The sequence below is a fragment of the Catharus ustulatus genome, chromosome 4 (assembly GCF_009819885.2).
Source record: "Catharus ustulatus isolate bCatUst1 chromosome 4, bCatUst1.pri.v2, whole genome shotgun sequence".
Lineage (NCBI taxonomy): Eukaryota > Metazoa > Chordata > Aves > Passeriformes > Turdidae > Catharus > Catharus ustulatus.
The window spans coordinates 2,993,622-3,013,594 of record NC_046224.1 but is presented as its reverse complement, the minus strand read 5'-3'; the positions used below and the strand labels follow the sequence as shown (position 1 = coordinate 3,013,594).

At 48.0% G+C, this 19,973-nt stretch overlaps 1 protein-coding gene across 2 annotated transcripts in view; it reads right to left on the bottom strand.

The window, feature by feature from the left end:
• Positions 1–19,973, bottom strand: part of PLXNA4 (plexin A4) — a 450,712-nt gene that overhangs the window by 25,317 nt on the left and 405,422 nt on the right. For both annotated transcript variants that reach the window (XM_033057624.2, XM_033057622.2), the window contains exons 22-26: positions 17,163–17,431; positions 14,840–14,906; positions 12,810–12,956; positions 7,892–8,051; positions 335–438 (exon numbers count right to left, since the gene is read on the bottom strand). In XM_033057624.2, the coding sequence (XP_032913515.1) occupies positions 335–438; positions 7,892–8,051; positions 12,810–12,956; positions 14,840–14,906; positions 17,163–17,431 (747 nt within the window). The remainder of the gene's footprint in view (positions 1–334; positions 439–7,891; positions 8,052–12,809; positions 12,957–14,839; positions 14,907–17,162; positions 17,432–19,973) is intronic.

Here is a 19,973-nt window from a genome sequence, read left to right as displayed (position 1 = left end):
CTCTAGTGTTGTTCAGGATAACTGGGACAAGGACAGGAGGGATGTGCTCAGTTCTGCCCAGTTATTCCCACTCAACTATTCTTTACCTCTGCATCTTAGAACAATTAAAACCACAGAATTATTAAGGTTGGAAAAGAGCTTTAAGATCATCGAGCCAAACTGTTCACCCAGCACTGCCAAAGCCACCACTAACCCATGTCCCCAAGTGCCACATCTACAAGTGTTTGAGCACTTCCAGGAGCGCTGATTCCACCACTTCCCAAGAGAATAACATTTTGCTTTTTATTTTTTCAGAAATAAGCTCCAGCTCCTGCCCAGCCTCTCCCACAGATACCTGGTAGTGTGCCAGGGTGTTGAGTCTCTTCCAGTCGTTCTCTATCTTGGTGGTGATGTCCTCATCCTGCAGGATCATCCTGGCCCCGCTGGCCTGCCGCCACTCTGCCAGGAGAACAGGGACAAATGAGACACGTGCTGCCTTTTTGCCAACCTGGAAATGAAACTCCAGGGGGTTTTAGTCGTATTTAGCAATATAAGAGCAGATCTTTATTTGAAGGCCTTCAGGGGAAGTTGTGGAACGATGTCCACAAAAGTCCACCCCTCCCAGGGGAGAGTGAGTTTTTATAGGTTTTAGCAAATTAGAATAACTCATAAAAAAGCACCAATTAGGAGGACAAATGGTGATGCAACTCCTTCCCTGGTCAAGCCCCTTCTCTGGAGTTCCCCTCTCAGCACTGGCATGCTCTGTCCATTCAATGTTTCTCAAAATGTTGTTCTCAACCTCGGCTCCCAGGAAGAGCCAAGACAGCACTGGGGGCCTTCATCTCCTGGAGCTTGGGGCTCTGGAATTTTCTGCCTAAGGAAAGGCCATGGAAAAGTACTTGGAAAACCAGCCACTAATACAATAGGCTACAGAGCTACAAATAAATGTGTGAAGAATACAGGGAACATAGAAAAAAAAAAAAGCAAAAACCAAACAGCATCACAGGGACAGAGTCCTGCACTCCCTGTGCCCAGAACCCACGTGGACACACCTGTGTGGGCACACCACTCATCACCTCTACACCCTGATTATTCACAGAGCTCAACTTTCAATTTACAGTAATTTCACGATTATAAGCTGCACGTTACAATACAGAGTGTGATAAAAGGTATCTATTCTATCACCATCTATTGAGGGTGGGGGCAGTGATCCTTATCTCCATGGGAGATATTCTGCTAATGGGCATCCATTGAAACCAGCTGGGGCAGTGTTCTTTATCTCCATGGGATATCTCCTGTTCATGGCCATGGTTTATAAACCAGCTGGGGCAGTGTTCTTTATCTCATGGGATATCTCCTGTTAATGGCCATGGTTTATAAACCAGCTGGGGCAGTGTTCTTTATCTCATGGGATATCTCCTGTTCATGGCCATGGTTTATAAACCAGCTGGGGCAGTGTTCTTTATCTCATGGGATATCTCCTGTTCATGGCCATGGTTTATAAACCAGCTAGGGCAGTGTTCTTTATCTTTTCACAACCCATCCTTCCTCCAGCCAGTCATTTTCTGCTCATGGCCATTGAGTCCCACTGTGGCACTGATAAAATTACTGCATCCCATTGGGAGTTGCTCCAGCCAGGGGGAAGAGCCCAACATTTCTTACCAAGATAAAAACAGAGGGTTTGGGACACTAAGGGAGCCCTTTCTCCACTGGACTCCAGAGGAAAACCGGATTTCTCCACATCACCACTGGAGCTTTAGAGGGAAACTGCACCTTGTACAGGAGCACTGCTCCAACTGAGCCACATCTGTCACTGCAGGAGGATGCAGCCACCATGGGATGGGACTGCTGCCAACACCCTGCCTGACGGGTGTCAGGCTGTACTCTGACTGTGTCAGGGTTTGGGGTTTGTTCTTTGTAGTACTGTATTTCTATTTTAATTTCCCTAGTAAAGAACTTTTGTTCCTAATTCCCATATCTTTGCCTGAGAGCCCCTTGATTTCAAAATGATAATAATTTGGAGGGAGGGGGTTTCCATTCTCCATTTCAAAGAGAAGCTCCTGCCTTTCTCAGCAGACACCTGTCCTCCAAACTAAAACAGCAACTTTTCCTTCTTTGTCCATATATAAACCACACCTGATTATAAGCCGCACTTCCGGGTTCAGACCAAAATTTTAGTCAAAATGGTGCCAGCCTGTCCTTGCCTGTTTTTGTCATCTCCATGAGACAGGAGCAAATGCCACTTGTTCCAGGGAGAGAAATCCTTGTCCTCTCTCCTTTGGCAGCACAGACAGAGCCTCCAGCAGTGCCTGAGACCTCTGTCCCTGCCAGGACCCAGCCCAGGGAGGGTCCAGGGACACAGCAGTGTCTGGTTGGGCACAGAGCCTGTGCTGGGCTCATGACCATTGGTGCTCCCAAAATGCTTCTGGCAGCTCAAATCCACTGATGGACAGCAGGAAGCCCTTAGGTACAGGTACAGCAAAAATATTTTTGCTTTTTATATATTTTTCATATGTTTGTAGCACTGTAGACTTCTATTCCATAGTTACATAGCTCCTGGGGTTTTTCCTGCCCTTCCCCTTAGATTTTAGAATAATAAGCTAAGCTTCTAACACCTTCCTGAAATACTGTTTGGTCCTATTTTCAAGAAGAGGGCCTACAAGAAGAACACTTTGTTTTCCAGTCAGAATCTGAAGACATAACAAGAAAAGCAGCAAAGAAGCCCTGGATCAATTCCAATGGGGCAATACCCAGGGAAAAACAACTGCTCTTCTAATTGGCCAATACTTCTTGGATAAGATAATTTGTTAAACTTATAAAACTTGGAGAAAGGCAATACTGGGTGTGCCCATGACCGCGGGGACACCTGGAAGCTTCCAGTCTGCTTTTTATTTTACTATTTTAGCAGTGTTGCAAGAGTTTTTCTCTTTTGATACTAGGGAACAACAGCAGAGGCACAAAAGCCAGGGACAGATCCAACCTCTGCTCCATGGAAGATGTAAATTTGACAAGAATTCAGCATTTGCCTGTAGTGGTTTTGGTATTTTCTTTTCAAAGAAAATTTGGAATTTTGTCTGGGCAGAAGGGCTCCTGTTTCTGCCACTTCTCCAGCCTCCACCCTGGAATGATGAGTTCCTGCAGCACTGGAGCAGCCCCTCACTTCCCAGGGTGCCATTTTTTGCTCAAATCTTGAAGAACACTCCATAAAATGACAGAATCATTAAGGTTAGAAAATAATTCTAAAATTGTGGAGGCTTGAGGAGGATTGCCACAGCTTTCCCCACAGAGGAGTTACAGACTTGCCTAAAGCAAGGAAAACATAAACAGACCAAAAGGAGAGAAATTCTCTGTCAGGGAAAGCTGTGCAATCATCTCAGGCAACCTGGACCATTCAAAGCTCTCCTCTTGGTTGTCACATTGCAGTCACAGTGACCCAACCAAACACAGCTTAGCAAAAAATCCCCACTCATTTGCAGGAGTTAATTAAAATGAACTCTTGGATATGGAGACATCACCTGCCACCCTTGCTTGTTTTTCCTAATATAAAAATGCAAGGACTGTTGCAAATTTCTTTTGGTTTCAGCACTTTTCTTATCACATAATTAAAATGCAATGGGAAAGCTGCACTTGCCTTTATTATTCATTTAAATTAGCAGGGAGAGGTCAGCGAGTGTGTTTAGTGCTGGGTGTTAGTTTGGCTGGAGATGCTCAGGGTGAGCAGAGGTTGTGTTGGCTGAGCACTGATCCTGAGCTGCCCTCCATCGACTCCAGCTCCTCAGATCCTCACCTACACCACCCCTGAGGATCTGAGGGTGATGCTCTCTGCTCATTCCCACCTGGACCAGATTCCTGTGATCAGACACTGCTGAGAAGAGCAAAAAACGCTGAAGTTTGGGCTGGGGTGGGAAAAGGAGCTCTGAGGAGGTGTCCCACTCCATGGCAAAGCCAGTTGTGCTGTCACAGAGAGTTTCCTGGGTGTTTCCTCACGGGATCATGGGGACAGTGTCACTTTGACCTCTCTCCTTCATGGCTCTACATGTCCCTGGGGTCCTCTTCTCTCTTTGGAGAGACACACACTCAGCTTTGGGAAGGATGTACACACTCTGCTTTGAGGGTGAGCACAGCTCTTCTCATTCTGGGCTGTATTCTATTCCAAGGTGCTCAGAGCAGATCTCCCTGAGATCCAGGGACACCCTGAGATGTTTCCTCAAGCCCTTTGTGCACAGACTCAGGGATTCCTGAGCCCTTTCCTTGGCCTTCCTGCAGGGAGGGGCTGTGTGAGGAAGAGTCAGGGCCAGTCTGACTGCACAAAGCAAGGAGGAAAACCTTCAGGGCAGGCTTAGAGTCTCCAGTTTCGGTTTTGCAGCCTCATTTCCCTGCCCAAGCACAAATCACTTCATCTATGATACTTCACAGAGCACCTGAGCAATGACAGGGAAAGGATGCCCAGCTGTCCCCAGCTCTTCCTGGCCTCCCTGCTCCCCTTCTCCATCAGCTCAGGGGGTCACAAATGGAGCTGGACCCCCAGATCTGGATCTGGAAATGCAAGGGAATGGGAAGAGGTGGCCCTGCCATCCATCCTCACAGCACTAAGTGAATCCTGTCAGCTCTGGCAGCACCCTGTCCCCTCTCTGCTGGGATCTGAGCACTCCTCTGAGCTGGCACAAAGCACAGACACACTCCAATCCAATTTGCTACACTTCCACCTTCCAGAGAGAGGGAGGAGAGGGGGAGGGAGGTAAAAATCCCATTAACTTTATCAAGCCTTCCAATCAGGAGCAGTGGTAAATGCAAACTCAGGAGACAGCTGCTGTGAAGCCTTTATATTTCATTCAGCAGATAGTGTATCTTTTTATTGCACGCAGGAATTACTTCTCCTTTGCTTTTTTTTCTTTTCCTCTTTATTTTTTATTTTTTTTAAGGAACAACCTTTCTGTTCAACTTGACTGGGAAAAAGGAAATTCCAGGGGCTTTGACAATGAGGTGTTTCTTTGAGCTGCAGCAATGCCTGGCTAGGGAGTGACTCTGTGGGAAAAGGGAAGGTGGGGAGATGTCACCCTGCACCTCAAATCCTATAGAAAATGTTCACCTCCCTCATGCCTTCCCTCTGATCCAGGTCTAGGAGGAGAGGAGAAACTCAGCTCTGTTTCTGGGGTGGAGAAAGGGCCACCATGGCTGGGCATAAAAGCCCATCTCAAAACAAGGAGCTGAAAAATACCAAATATTTCATGCTGTATGGAGTAAAAAATAGAATCACAGGCTGGTTTGGGTGGGAAGGAATCTTAGAGCTCATCCAGTGCCACCCCTGCCATGTAGGGACACCTTCCACTGTCCCAGGCTGCTCCAAACCCCATCCAGTCTGGCCTTGGACACCTCCAGGGATTCAGGGGCAGCCACAGCTGCTCTGGGCACCCTGTGCCAGGGCCTCATCATCCTCAGAGTAAAGAATTTATTTCTTAAAATCTAATCTAAAACTCCCCTTTTTTTAGTTTAGAACCATTTTCCCTTGTCCTGACATTCCAGGACCTTGCCCAAAGTCCCTCCCCAGCTCTCCTGGAGCCCCTTTAGGCACTGGAAGTTGTCCAAAGTCCCTCTGGAGTCTCCTCTCCTCCAGGCTGGGCACCCCCAGCTCTCCCAGCCTGTCTTCAGGAAACATAAACACAAACTGTCTGTCTTACCCTACATATACTAAAGTTAGACCCAGTTTGAATGTTTCCAATTTAAATGAACCCCACTTGCCAGCACTGCAGGGCTGGGGAGGTGGTGACATCTCACAGTGAACCTGAGACAGCATCACTGAGAGCCAGCCAAGCCAGCAGCTCCCTTCCAAAAACCATCAACAACCCAGGGAGGAGCAAATGCCTCATTCCTGTTTTGCTGTCCACACACTTTAATATTTTCCCAAAGATGGGGTGTTGTCATTTTAAAAATGATAATAATAAAAATCACCACCATGGAAAAAAAAATCTTCACTCAGAGGGCTGCAGGTTGGGGGTTTGGACTAAAACTTAACCTCAGGGTGTCCAAAATCAAGGCTTTGAGCTGACAGCCCCCTCCAGGAATTGCCTGGGCAACTGCCAAACACTGTGACATTTGCCACACACACAGGTCCCTCTGCCTGCAGCTAGCCTGCATTTAACAGCTCAGAACAACTCATTAGCTTGTTTGCTCTCTGCCATGCGAGCAATCTGGCCAGAGCGTGGACAGAAAGCCCAGAAAACGGTGATGGGAGCAGGAGATGAAGCTGCTGTTTGAAAGTCGTGGGTTTCAAGGCCAGATTGCAGCCATCTGCTCTGCTCCAGCCCCTCTGCAGCCCTGGGCTCAGGGCAGGCTGATCCTGAGAGCTCACTGATGGTTGCTGAGGGCCAGCAGTGCTTTCTGCTCTCTGAAGGATGCCAGGTGCCAAGGAGCATCATTTCCTCGTGGGAAAGCTGGGATGGAGCTGGGGCTGGGTGTGTGGATCCTCTTGTTTCTGTTCCAGCCCTGCTGCTCCCACCTTGTTTCTGCAAAACTCTTCTACTGGAAAAGAGGGTTTTGTTTGTATTTTAATTGTTTTTTCCCTCAGTTGTCTCATCAGTGCTCCTGGCCAGAGCTGCTCATTAGCCAGTCTGTTGTCACTGTGGGCAAGCCTGTTCTCTGAGGGATGCACATGCTCATATCAACTTTCTGGAACTTTCTGCTGCTCAGCACCACTCAACAGGTCATAAAATCACAGACTGGGTTGGGTGGGAAGGGATCTGAAAGTTCCAACCCCTTTTTATGCACAGCTTCCACCAGACCAGGTTGCTTCAAGCCCTGTCCTGTCTGGTCTGGAAGAGCCAATATTTCTTAAAGCAGCAGAAACTGTGGATGCAGAATTGCCAGGCTCCAGCTGGGACCCTGCCACACACACTTCTGGTTCTCAGAATTGCAGTGGAATCCAATTAATCCCTACACTTACAATATTCAGGTAAAATTCCTCCATCCCCTTATGGGTGCATCCTTAATTTCCCAGCAGAACAAACTTCCCAGTCACACCCAGCCTGAGATCTGTGACCGTGGGGCACCAGACAGGTGAGGAGATGTGGCTGGGACCCCCATTCCTGTGAGTGCTGTGCCCTGGCCCCCTGCCCTGAGTTCCCTCATGCTCACCCCACCTCTCACCACTCCCCTGCCCACTCCCAGCAGCTCCAGAGGTGTCCTGGGTCTCTTCTGGATGATGGACGTGATCTGTTCTTTACTGCTGCTGGTTTTGGCAGCTTGTTTCGTTATTCTTACTGCCTTTGATGAGCAATTTCTGTCAGGAACTCCTCCCTCCCTTACACATACACACACTCAGACACTTAACTTTAATCCCTGACCTCTCATTCCTGCCTTCATTATTGCTGTGAATTGTTTCTTGGCCTCGGTCCATTCCTTCTCCTTTTGGTTCCTCTACAGCTCAGCTGGTTTTATAGACTCCATCATTTTCCAGCCCAGTCTCTTTCACTGAAGGTCACTGAGAGCAAATTCTGGCAGATTCAGCCACAATGGAGTCCCCAGCCTCCCACCAGACACCTCAGCAATGCCCTGAGCAGATTTTTCTCTGTTTTTTCATAGCAACCTCCAGGTGTGGTCACCAAATTCAGACACCCACTCCTCCCACCCTCACTCCAGGTATGCTTTTCCCAGGGGTCTTTGGCAAGAGAACAAGAACAGTTTTTTCCAGACCCATGTCCAAGATGAATTCTGTGGGCAGAAAAGCAGAGTATTGGTCTGTTTAAGTCCTCAAGGCCAAATATTCCCTAAGCCAGGAACATAAACATCACCATAATGTCCCCTCAGTGCTGCCTGGCAGGAGGTGTGGAGAGGGATCCCTTCCCCAGCAAAGTGTCTGGATGGAGTTTGGCCACCCCACCTCCCCTGTGCCCCCCTGGCCAGGGCAATCTCCTACCCAGGTCCATGTCAGCAGCCTTGGGCCGGTGGGAGCAGGGCACGTTCTTGAAGATGGCATCGAGGATCTTCTCCTTGACCTGCGTGATGGTGTCACAGTTGAGGATCTTCACCGGGATCTCGGGGCTGTTCACGTTGTCGGGGTTCACACAGCTCAGCACCTGGGACAGAGGCACCACACACCTTTCACAGCACACTGAAACCCTCTGGCTGCCCCCCTGCTCGTGGCTGTGTCCTACAGGAGGGGTCTGGGTGTAAAAATTGGGTGCCAAGGGTATTCCCTCCCTCCCTCACATGGGCACAGAGGTGTGGCTTCACATGGGGGTGTCTTTATTGTATTTCATCTTGGAGTCACAGAAGGGTTTGGGGTGGAAGGGATCATCCAATTCCACCCCTACCATGGGCAGGGACATCTTCCACTATCCCAGGATTCTCCAAACCCCATCCAGCCTGGGCTTGGACATTTGCAGGGATCCAGGGGCAGCCACAGCTTCTCTGTGCCAGCTTCTCTCCCCACCATCACAGGGCTGAATTTCTTTCTTAACAACAAAAAAAACCCAGCTGAGGTTCTGGTGCTTTCATTAAAAAAATGTTCATTGAGATGTCAAGGTGACCTAATTCAGGAGTGGCCTCCTTGCATTGCCACCTGGTTTTGATGATCCCAGTGAAAAGATTTACATTTGTCCATCTGCACAGCCATGGAACTGAGCAGACCCAAAAGAATGTTATTAATCTCAAATGCAGGGCTTCTTAAAAAATTAAACACAAACCAACACCAACAACCTTTGCTTTCACATACAGAAGAAGAAAATCAACCCAACTGGCGAGGTCTCTCTTTTCTCAGAGGGAAAATTTAATTTTCTCCACTCTGTCCAAGAGTAAATACAAAGCATGTGGTGAGGGGGAATACCTTAAACACAGAGTATTTAACAGCAATCTCCCTGCTAGCCCCTGGCTGTGTCTCTGTTGACCATTCTGCTCATTTCTGGTTGCACAAGTGTGAAGTCTGTAAAGTTTTATAAACTTAGCACACCTTTGCACTTGAAAGGGGTGTTCAGTGATGCTCCAGGCTCTACATGGTTATTAAATATTCCTATGGTGCTTTTGCAAGTGCAGATATGTTGGTTTTGGTGCCTTAGACAAATTTTAACTTGACTTAAATTCCCTTGTGTAGAATGCAAGAGGTGCTGGACTGTCCATCACTTTCCATCTTCCCCTCCTAAAATGCAGTGGGAACTCAAAAATGGGGTGAAATCCCATCAGTGCAATCACACACTGCCTCACCAGGCTCCCTTTGGTGATGTTGTGCTCAGCTAAGAGGGACTCATGAAGATACTGCTTACAAAGAGCTCTGTGATCTCGCTGGATGAAAGGGGAGATGTAAATAGGAGATATTGATCAGATCACAATGCTATTATTTGTATGTCACTTCCAGAAGTATTGAAAAAGCATCAATCCAGATCATAACAACAGCACAGATTTACAGTTCTGGGGCGTCTTTCATCTCAAAGGATCACAGAATTGTACATGAAAGGATTCTGTTGAAATGAATCCAGTGTTGAAGGTCATTTGTTGGTGTTGCCCTCTGCAGATCTCCTAGGTTATGCCCATTCCCAGCCCACAGAAACCTTTTCCTCTGCAAAATTCCTGGGTACATCCAGCAAATCCCACCTGATTGCTGAGAGCCTGCACTGGTGTTTAGTTGATGGTTGGACTTAATGACCTTAAAGATATTTTCCAGCCTGAATTATTCTATCACACCCCTGTAGGGAAATGGAGCAGTGGTGGCAGCCTGGGACAGCTCTGTGGGGTCACACCTGGCTCTGGGGACCAAGCCACTCCTCAGTTCCTCTCTCAGTGGTCTGAGCTCAGCTGGATTTTGGGTCAGCTCCTCACAGAAGGCACTTGGTGCTCTTTAAAATGATCTGAGCTGCCCTGCCAGGCCAGCAGCTGGTGCAGAAGACCCAACATCTCCTGCAGGTGCTGACCAGTGTCCCCCACACCATCCAACTGGAAGGGTGATTTGCTCCTGATTATCCTTGAATTTCTCAGAGTGCCAACTTCAGAAGGCGTCAGGAAAACCCTGCCTGAGTGGGCCATGCTCATTCACACCCTGCCTACAGTAATCCTTACTTTCCTCTATTCCAGCTCAGCTGGAAGAAGAAGGACCAGGGAAGGTAATTCTTTAAAGGGCTGTGCTTGTGTTTCAAGCACAGATGGGGCAGTTGGTCACCCCTGGAAACCCCTAAACACCTCCATGTTCATCACAACGACTGGCAAGGGTCTCCCTCCAACATTTTAGGGAATTCAAAGCCCAGTTAAGGAAGCCAACCCCATTCCCAGAGCACAGTGGCTTTGGGAAATATTCCCCAGGCTTTACATCATCTTTCCAGTGGAGATTTCCAGCTGTTCTTGTGTGGACCATGAAACTTTCCTCCATGCTCATAACAGAAACAAATCCCACTGCTCCAGCAGTGCTGCTCAGAGACTTCAACACAATCTTGGGTGGGGAGGAGACCCCATGATGGCCTGAGTTGTGTTCCTACAGGACTGGTTCCTTCCTTCTGAGGGAAGATTTGTGATGTGGATCTCCTAAATGCAGCACCTTGGATTTCAAGGATGTGACTATTTGGGCACTGAGAGGACCTCAGCACTTGTTCTGTCACTCACTGAGGTCTGTGTCCCACCAGCTGCTGGGCCAGCATGGATGGGAATGGGAGTGGGAGCACTTGGAGAAGTTATCCCTGAGCCCTGCTCTCCCACTGACTCTGTGACCTTGGGACATCTCATTTCTCTGGATTTGTGTTTATTGACCTTTCACTCCATCCTTGGGCATTGTTTTTTATCTGCCAGCTCTTCCAGGCATGAGCTGTCTCTGAGTGTCTGTGTACATGCAAAGCTTGGCTCAGCTAAGCCCTGATTTCCACTAGGATTAGTGGCATTTAAATAATAAGGGCACAGTTTGTGATTACTCACATGGTGACCCCAGTTCTGAGCTTGAGTTCTTCTGCCTGAGACCAGAACATCTCTGCAGGGACAGAAATCTCTGTTCCATCTCCCAGGGACAGAAATCCTTCTCTCACTTCTAAATTAGGCTGGAATGTTCTATGGGGTTTTCATACAGTGAGGTTTGGACAAAAAGCAGAAAGACCCCAGAAAGCCAAGCATAGGAAAGCATTCTGAGAATTATAAAATTGTAGAATGGTTTGGGTTGGGAGAGACCTTAAAAATCATCTCATTCCAACCCTCTGTCATGGGCAGGGACACTTTCCACTATCCTAGGTTGCTCCAAGCTCTCTCCAGCCTGGCCTTGGACACTCCCAGGGACAGCCACAGCTTTTCTGGGCACCCTGTGCCAGGGCCTAAACACCCTCACAGAGAAGAATTTTTCCTAATTTCTAATCCAAACCTACTCTCAGTTTGAAGTCATTCCCTCTTGTCTTGTCACTCCAGGCTTCTGTAAATAATCTCTCTCCATTTTTCTGTTGGAATTCCCATATTGCAACTCCTGAATCAGTTCTGGCTTTATTTCATTAGTCTATGTTTTTAATAAAAGATGCCAGGTGGCTCAAGGAAGGTAGAAGAAGGACAAAATAAAACAGAAATAAAGAGAAACAGAAACGAAGAACAACCCTATTCATATTCTGCTCCTTCTTAATCTCCTTCACCAGAGCTGATCTCTGTAAATCTGCTGAGATTCCTATCGGGATATATTTGTCTGCTCTTGAGATGTAAGAGGGAGAGCTGATTATCATCAAACAGCACAAAGCCAGCAGAGGAGAGCTTTGTTCAGCCTGATGTATAATTACTACCCTTTGCTGGCTGCTTTAGATCAAGCCTAAAAGGATCGGGGGGGATTTCCTTCAGTGAAAGTGATCGCTCTCTGGCTGCATTTTTCTCCTTCCTGCTCATTTTCTCCTTGTGTGATCAGTCCTCTGAAATTTTAGTCAGCCACACATAACAGCAGAGAGGCACCACGCTGCCATTTTAGCAGGAAAGTCACGTTTTTAATATGCAAAATAAAACTGTGGTTTTATTGAAGAATTAAGTCCACCCCCTCATCAGACTTGGGTTCAATCAAAGCTCAGCTCTAGACTGGAGTTACAGAACACAAAAGGGCATTTCTAGCTGGACTAAAGTCTAAGACAGGTCTAAGACTTGGAACTAAATGATCTTTAGGGTCCCCTCCAACCCAAACCATCTCACGATTCTGTGACTGGACACAGCTCTCAGAGGTGTCTGGAGCTAAGTGAGATGAATATCCCTCATCTGAATGTACAAATAAAATAATCTGAGTTTAGAGCATCTTCTGACTGTCCTAAAACTTGGGATTTGCTGAGAATAAAGATGGGAAATAGGAAAATTACAAGGATCATTGAAGGCTTAGAAAGTGTTCTTCATCCAGCAGAGACTTAGAAGCTCAGTGGATTTAATGCATCCAGGGAAGAATGAAGGCCCACAAACACACTAAGAAGAGATATCTAATGCTCTTTAATTGATGCTCTTTAATCAAGTGGGAAGAGGGTGTAATCTCAGAGCAGAAGCTGAAGCTGCACATATGCAAAGTGTATCTTGCACCATGCAGACAATTCCATTTTGAGGGAAATGGCTCTGTGACAGGGATTAGCTTTCTTTCCCTTGAAATCTTTAAATCAAGTTCCTTTTTCTTTGACTTGTGCTTTCTCAAGAGGGACCTGATAGGTCCCTGCACTGTGTACCTGTGACTGTTCCTTGATGCTGAAATCCTCATTGGAGAAACACATTTCTAAATTTTAACAGCCAGCCTTAGGCAGCATTACCCTACTAAAACACAAAAATAAACCACCCCAGCTGGTCAATCACTGTTTTCTGCCCTCTAAATGCCCTTTAGGCAGAAGGTTGTGGAGCAGCCCAGGGGAAGGTGTGCCCAGAGCACTCACCAGGGTCTTGTAGTCGATCTGCTGTCGGATGAGCTTGTCCTCGCTCAGGGAGTACCGAGCCTCGCCCGTGATGGAGTCGATGGGGCCCTTCTCCATCTGCTGCTTGATGGCACAGAACAGGGAGAAGAGAGGCTCTCCAGCACACTCCTGCAGGGAGCAAAGGGACCAGCAGGTGAAGCTAAGGGCTGGAATTGAGAATCTAACCTGGGCGCCCCAGTGACTGCCTTGGTTTGCCATCCCAAATCGTTCATGATGGATAGATCAATGGGAACCAGCCTGTTCCAACAGTATCAGAGGTGATCCTGCACTTCCACAGAGGGCAGCCAGCCCTTGGGCACAGGTGGGACCCTTGGGCATGGTCCTGTACAGTGCCAGGAGTTGGACTTGATGGTCTTTGTGGGTCCCTTCAACTCAGCTTATTCTGTTTGTCCTTGTCATGGTGTCAGTGTCCCCTGGCAGTGCTGGGGCTGTTCAAGTGATTGCCACCAAGCCAGAGCTTGGCACTGGTGGAGCAGGCAGTGGGATGGGTCCCAAATGGTCTGGGAGCAGGTTTAAAAGGGGATGGATGGCTGCTGCCCCACCCTGGGTGTCTGGGCAGAGTCCACAGACTCCCTGAGCACTCTCCTGCTGCAGGCAAACAGGAATGCCCAGCCCCAGATGTGGCAGAAATGTGGGGGCCCCAGCACAGGACAGCAACAAGCAGCCCCAGGCAGGCACAGCAAAGCTCCTCTGTCCCTAATTTCTCCTCATCATTCCCACTCCTCTTCCCACACTTTTCCTCCCAGGGCCATGCACCCCGAGCTTTCTGCTCCTGCCTCCCTTCCCCTTCACCCCAGCCTTCCTCCTCCCCTCCTCACCCTCTCCCCTCGCGTCCCAACTCAACGAGGAGCGAGGTCATTTTCCCCTGGTGTAAATCCCAGCGAAAACAAGTTAATAATCGGAAGCAAAGTGGTCCCTTTTTCAGTCCCTACACCTGTCTCCCACTTAATTAGCTTATCTGCCAGCAGCATATTGCTTCTGTGTGCCTGTCTCCTGCCCTTATCAGGCCTCTGCTCAGGCTAAGGCAAGAAGACAAGTAGCTGAGTGGGGTGAAAAAAGCCTATTATAAAAGCAGCTCTTTAGAGAGTCACCTCCTTATATCCTTTCCTTTCAGCTGAAAGCAGGGATCTGATACTGAAGTCACTGAAATTACCTTCCAGGGACCTTCAAAACTTTCCCATGTGCTCGTCCTTGAACTGGTCGTGCCTGGGGAAGGCTCAGGGGGATTGGGGTTTATTTGTAAAGCCTCAAATTGCCTGGCAGAGGTGGTTATTCTGTCCAATTGAGGATGTGAGGTGGGAGGATATTTAGCAGCTGCAGTGGGAGTGGGGGAGAGGTGCAGGGCTCAGCTCCTTCTCAAAAGGCTGGCTCTGAGCAATTTGTGATTCTTGAGGCTCAGTGTGGGTCCCCCAGGGGAAATTGGATCCTCCAGCAGTCAGTGGCAGGGCTCAAAGACTAAAAGACATTTTTTAACTACACAAACCCCAAGGAGACCTTCCAGGAGGAATGAGAGAGCTCAGGGGGTGCCTCAAATTCCTCCACTCCAGTTCTTTCCCAGCTTTGCTGGTGGGTGTCCCTGCCCTCCTCGTGGGGCTGTGTCTCAGTGCTGCCTCTGAGCTGGGGTGGAAGGAGATCTCCATCCACTGTGCACTGGAAATATGGGTCACCACATGATGGAGACCTCAGCCTGCTGTTAAAAGGACAGCATTTTCCACACAGGTCTCAGTCAGGCTCTGAAATCCTTCCCATGTCAGCACTGACCCTCAGATCCCACCTCTGTACAAGACAGAGACCAACAAGTTGCCTCTCTAACAAAGTGTCCCTCTTTGTTCTCCCTGGGTCAGAAAACAGACCATCTCCTGTTAGGCAGTGACCTCCTTCCAGAGGCAAAAAATTCCTTTATATCTGGGAAGTTTTCACCCCAAATAATCCTCACCAAGAAGGAATGCTTCAAAGCAGCTGTTTTTTCCCAGGTGTGCTCCTCCTCTTACCTTGAGGAACTTGTAGAGGAGGAAGGTGAACCAGTTGGTGAGCATTTTCTCAGCCACAGACTCTGTCCTAAAGTGGAGAAAAAACAGAATTGGAAATGAGTTAGTCATGCTGGTCCTATCAAAGTGTCCTTGTCCATCTTCCTGCTCCATGGGGAGTCTGGAATGGCACCATCAGGATTGAGCACCTCCTAGGTTCCCTGTTTTAGTTGTGGATTTAGGAGACCTTCAGGAAAACCCTTGGTGCCCTGTTGATTCTCTCCTACAAGTCTCTGTGTATCTGTTTTTCAGTTTCTCCAACAACGAAAAGGAGTTGACGACATTTGAGGGAATCTTCTCCGAGGAGCTCAGAGGGGATAAATCCATCAAATCTGAGGAGCTCAGAGCAAGGCCATATGTCAAGGAGGCTGTATAAATACTCAGGAGAGACAGATCTAAGTCTCTGGGGAACAGTTATCTGGCACTGCCTATCTCCCTGGCATTTGGGAGTGATTACACTCCTCAATGTGTCAACGTGGCACATACACGGAGCTCATCCTTCTGCCCTTGAGCACTCTGTGCTCAGTCAAACAAAAATCCATCTCCAGCCTTCAGGGTGAGCTTCTCCTGCAGAAACTTGTGCTGGCTCCAGTCCAGGCACTGGAGAAAAACCAAGAGAAACCAAGAAAAAAAAAGAAGAGCCTGGAAGAATTAAAGTGGGCACTCCTTGTCCTGGCTCTCACCAAAGCTGTGCAGAGGTTCTTGCTTGTTGTTGCTGCTGCTCTCTGCCCAGAAAATCTCTTTGGGGCCATAAATGTCATGTGGGATGAACACAGGACACAGGTGAGGTGGGAAAATCACTTCTACCAGCTCCTTTCCTCTGTCAAACTCCTCCAAACCTGCAAAAGATTCCCTTTCACAGACTCATGGGGAGGGAAGTGAAGCATCAAGTTGGATCCAGCTGCTCCAAAGAGCTGTGTGAGGGCCTCACACCAACATCTGACCCAAGGCACTGAGCTATTCATGTGTTCAGTTCTGGTGCTGCTCAGTGCAGAACCTCCTCCTCTGACTTCTCCTGGTGTTCCCAGGCTTTGGAACACTGGATGTGCCTTCTGTGTTCACTGGCTCTCCTTCCAAAGGCCATCATTAATTCCCAACAAAGAGGATTAGACTTAGAATAGAGCTGGGAGAAGCAGAAAAGAGGAAAGATGGGATGCTCAGAGTGAGCAACGAGGGAAGACAAAGAGATGGAGAAAGGGGAAGGAAAAGGAGGAAATGAAGGGGGCAGGCAGTGCCATCCAGCATCAGAGAAAAAGCACTGGGGACAGCTGGAGGGTGGCCACCAGCCAGGCTGTAGGGCTGGATCACATCAGAGAGTCAACAGACACCAAAGCAAAGTCCAGCCTCTGCCCCTGGCATTGCTGCCCTGAATGCCAGAAGTGCCTTCTGCTCCTTTTTTGCTGGTTCTGCACAGTGGGCTGTGTGCCAGATGAAAAAACTCCCAGCCCAGCAGCCCCAGAGATCCCTTCTGTGTCCAAACCATCCACTGTAATCAGCTGAGGGCTCCTCAGAGTCAGCTCTGAGCTGTGGCAAAGGCCACTCATCTCCAGAGTGCTCCCCATGATTTTATTTAGGGCTCTTGAAGCAGGAGGGTTGGTTCAGTCTGCGAAAAGGAGATGAATCTGATCCTAAAGGGAGAAGAGGCAGCACTTCCCTAGGCAGGGAAAGGACATTAATGACAGAGCAGTAGATTGCTAATTTGAGGTTTCCCACAGAACTCTGGAGTTTAGACCTTAGACCAGACCAAGAAGCCTCAATTCAAATTTGTATAAAACTAATTCTGTTGCCCCTCTCTTCTGCTGATTTCCACCAACTCTCAGCTCTGTGAGAGAAATGAGATCCCACAATGCAGCTGAGGACTCTCCACATGTCCACAGTTAACTCAGGAACAAGAAACAAAGCTGGGAAATCCATGTCCCAGGCAGAAGATGGAAGAAGTTGCCATCCTCTCACCAGGGGTTTAATACACCATGTATGTGATACTCACACAGGTCCTACACAACATGATCGGAGTTTTGAGGTTAAAAGGAAGAAAAAGCATAAATTAACATTTTAAAAGAGCCTGAAAGAAGGATGGAGCTTTATCTATCCTTAAGAAACTTTCTGGGGGATCCACATGAAAATCCACAGGTGGATTAGTTCTGTAACTTTTGATCATTGACAACTTATTGGTACTTTTTGGCTAGGGAGGAGACAGAGCAAGATCCACGCCTCCAAAGACGACGACGATGCGCGCCCAACCTTCCCAGCCCGGCTCCCTCCGCGCCCTCCATCCATCCATCCCTACCTCCGCAGCAGCAGCTTGGGGTGGTTCTTGCTCTCCAGGTTTTTGTCGATGAGGTCAGCCAGGAGCTGTTTGAGGACGTCGGTGGCGTACTCCAGCTTGCTCTGCAGCACCGTCATGATCAGCGAGGCCACGTTGCCGCGGTCCCGCATGGAGAAGCTGCGCTGCGACTCCAGCGTGCGGATGAAGGAGAGCAGGAAAACCTTGTTGTTGATCAGCTGGGCAAAGAGCTTCAGGCCCTTCTCCACCCGTTCCTGTCGGTAGCCAGGCACCTGCACAGGAAGAAAGGGAAGTTTTTCCGTTTTCCTCATTTTCCCACTCTCAGGTGTCCTGTTGTCATGTTGCTGTATGTGGTTCTGGAGCGGTGATAAACACAGTAACATGGCAACTTGCTTGCAGGAGCAGGAAAGAGCAATTTTATTCCAGGAAATCATGGGTTTAAATAATATACATTGTGCACAACAAATTAGAGACAATTCATTGGACAGAGGAGGAACACCCCATTAGAAACACACTCTGTGAAAAACAACACGTCCTCTAGCAGGTGTTTATCTATGTTATTGAATTCTCTGAAACCTTTCTCCTGGGAAAAGAGTAGGAACTGATAGCAGCCTGGGAAAAATCCTGGCTGGATTTTTCCTAGGCCTCTGACACTTGTCCACACTGTCACACTCTCTTTGTAACTTTTCTGCTCTCCAGCTCCTCAGCTAAAGGAAGACAGGAAGGGAATCCACACATCATGACGGGAAGGGAATCCACACATCATGACAGGAAGGGAATCCACAATAATGACAGGAAGGGAATCCACACATCATGACAGGAAGAGATTCCACACATCATGACAGGAAGGGAATTCACACATCATGACAGGAAGGGAATCCACACATCATCACAGGAAGGGAATCCACACATCATCACAGGAAGAGATTCCACACATCATCACAGGAAGGGAATCCATACATTGTCACAGGAAGGGAATCCACAATAATCACAGGAAGGGAATCCACACATCGTCACAGGAAGGGAATCCACACATCATCACAGGAAGGGAATCCGTACATCATCACAGGAAGGGAATCCACACATCATGACAGGAAGAGAATCCACACATCATCACAGGAAGAGAATCCACACATCTTCACGGGAAGAGAATCCACACATCTTCACAGGAAGGGAAACCACACATCATGACAGGAAGGGAATCCACACATCATGACAGGAAGGGAATCCACACATCATCACAGGAAGGGAATCCACACATCATCTAATGATTAGGAAGTCTGAGAAGACCCCCAGCCACATCCAGATGATTTTTCCAGTCCTGTGTTCCCCTCTCTGAACAGAACATCCAAAAAGGATTTCTGATGCCTAAATGTGACACCATGCCATGTTATGTTTTTATTTTAGTCAGAGTGAAGTTTTACTCTGATTTCATCCAAAACTTCTTTCTCATTCCTCCAAGAAACATGCTTGCAGAGGTTTGGGGTTCAGCTTGAGGGAGCTGGGAGAGGCAGCAAGAGAGTGAATGGGAAAGAGAGCCCAGGGTGAGTTTTGAGGAGATGAAGAGATGCAGTGAGGCAGTGGCTGAGATGGTGACCCTGGAACTGGGCCTTGGTTTGAAGAGAAAAGCAGGTGAAGGTGTGAGAGGACACCCTGAGCTCCTGGGTTTGGGAGCTGAGGTGTTTTGGAGACAGAGGACTGGTAAGTCTCGTATTTCTCAGCTGTGAGAGGCTATGAACTCATTTCTATATGGAACAATTTAGGACCTCAGTGCTGGAGCCTGGGCTCCACTGAGGTCTTTTTGATCCTTCTGCTCTAGGCAAAAATGGAGCCTAAACAGAGAACCCCAAACTCATCCCTCCACTTACTGAAGCTGTTCCAGTCCTTGAAAAGCTTTCTTGGAAGCTGGAGGGTCTCACCACAGAGCAACACATGTCACCAAGGCATATATGAATTAATAACCACCCAAATTTGGCACTTTAATACAAAATAAGTTGGCTTGCTTAAACAGCCAAGCAGTGCAAGGCCCCTTATAGAGTTATTGCTTTTCCATTCTGGAAATTAAAGTTCTCAACTCTTTTTGCATCCAACAAATAAATTACTTCCTAAATAGATTGAGACAACCAACAAACCACCACCACCCACCCCGCCAATAATTATTTTTAACTCACTTGCTTGAACATTTAATATTGTCTATCCCTGGGTTATTATGGAGAATTAAAACAAAATAACAAGAAAAGTATTTTGTGCTGCATCTGGAAGCAGTTAATTAGCAAATGAACTGGAAATAAGTAAGACCTTCTCACTGTGGGATCTGTGCTGGGGCGTTTTGCAATAAATAGCAATTCCTTCTGGGTGCTACAGAGAAAGGAGCAGAATGGGAGCTGCCTTCACGTTGGTAGCTGAAGATGTTGACACTGAGAGAGCTGGTGAAGCCTCACAAAGGATTAAGGAAAAAAACAAACCAATGAATGGAATGAAAGGAAGAAGAGATCAAAGGTGTTGGATTGAAACATTAGCTCAGTGTGTATCTGCATAGGGGAGCATCCCTGCTAAGGCCTCTGCAGGGGTCAGATGCTGTTCTGTGATCAGCTGGACGGGGTTAATGAATGTTGGGACTGAAACTGGCAGTGGGGATAATGGAAGTGTTTGTGTGTGCACACATGTGGGAGGGAGGTTCAGCACCCCTCGTTCGTGGAACTGCTGGTCCTGAGGGATGGGCTGGGTGCCACTCAACCTGCACTGCAAGTCTGTATGGTACTAATGTGTAACTCAGCCTCCTACCCAGTCCCACAAGCCCTCCTTTCTGACAGA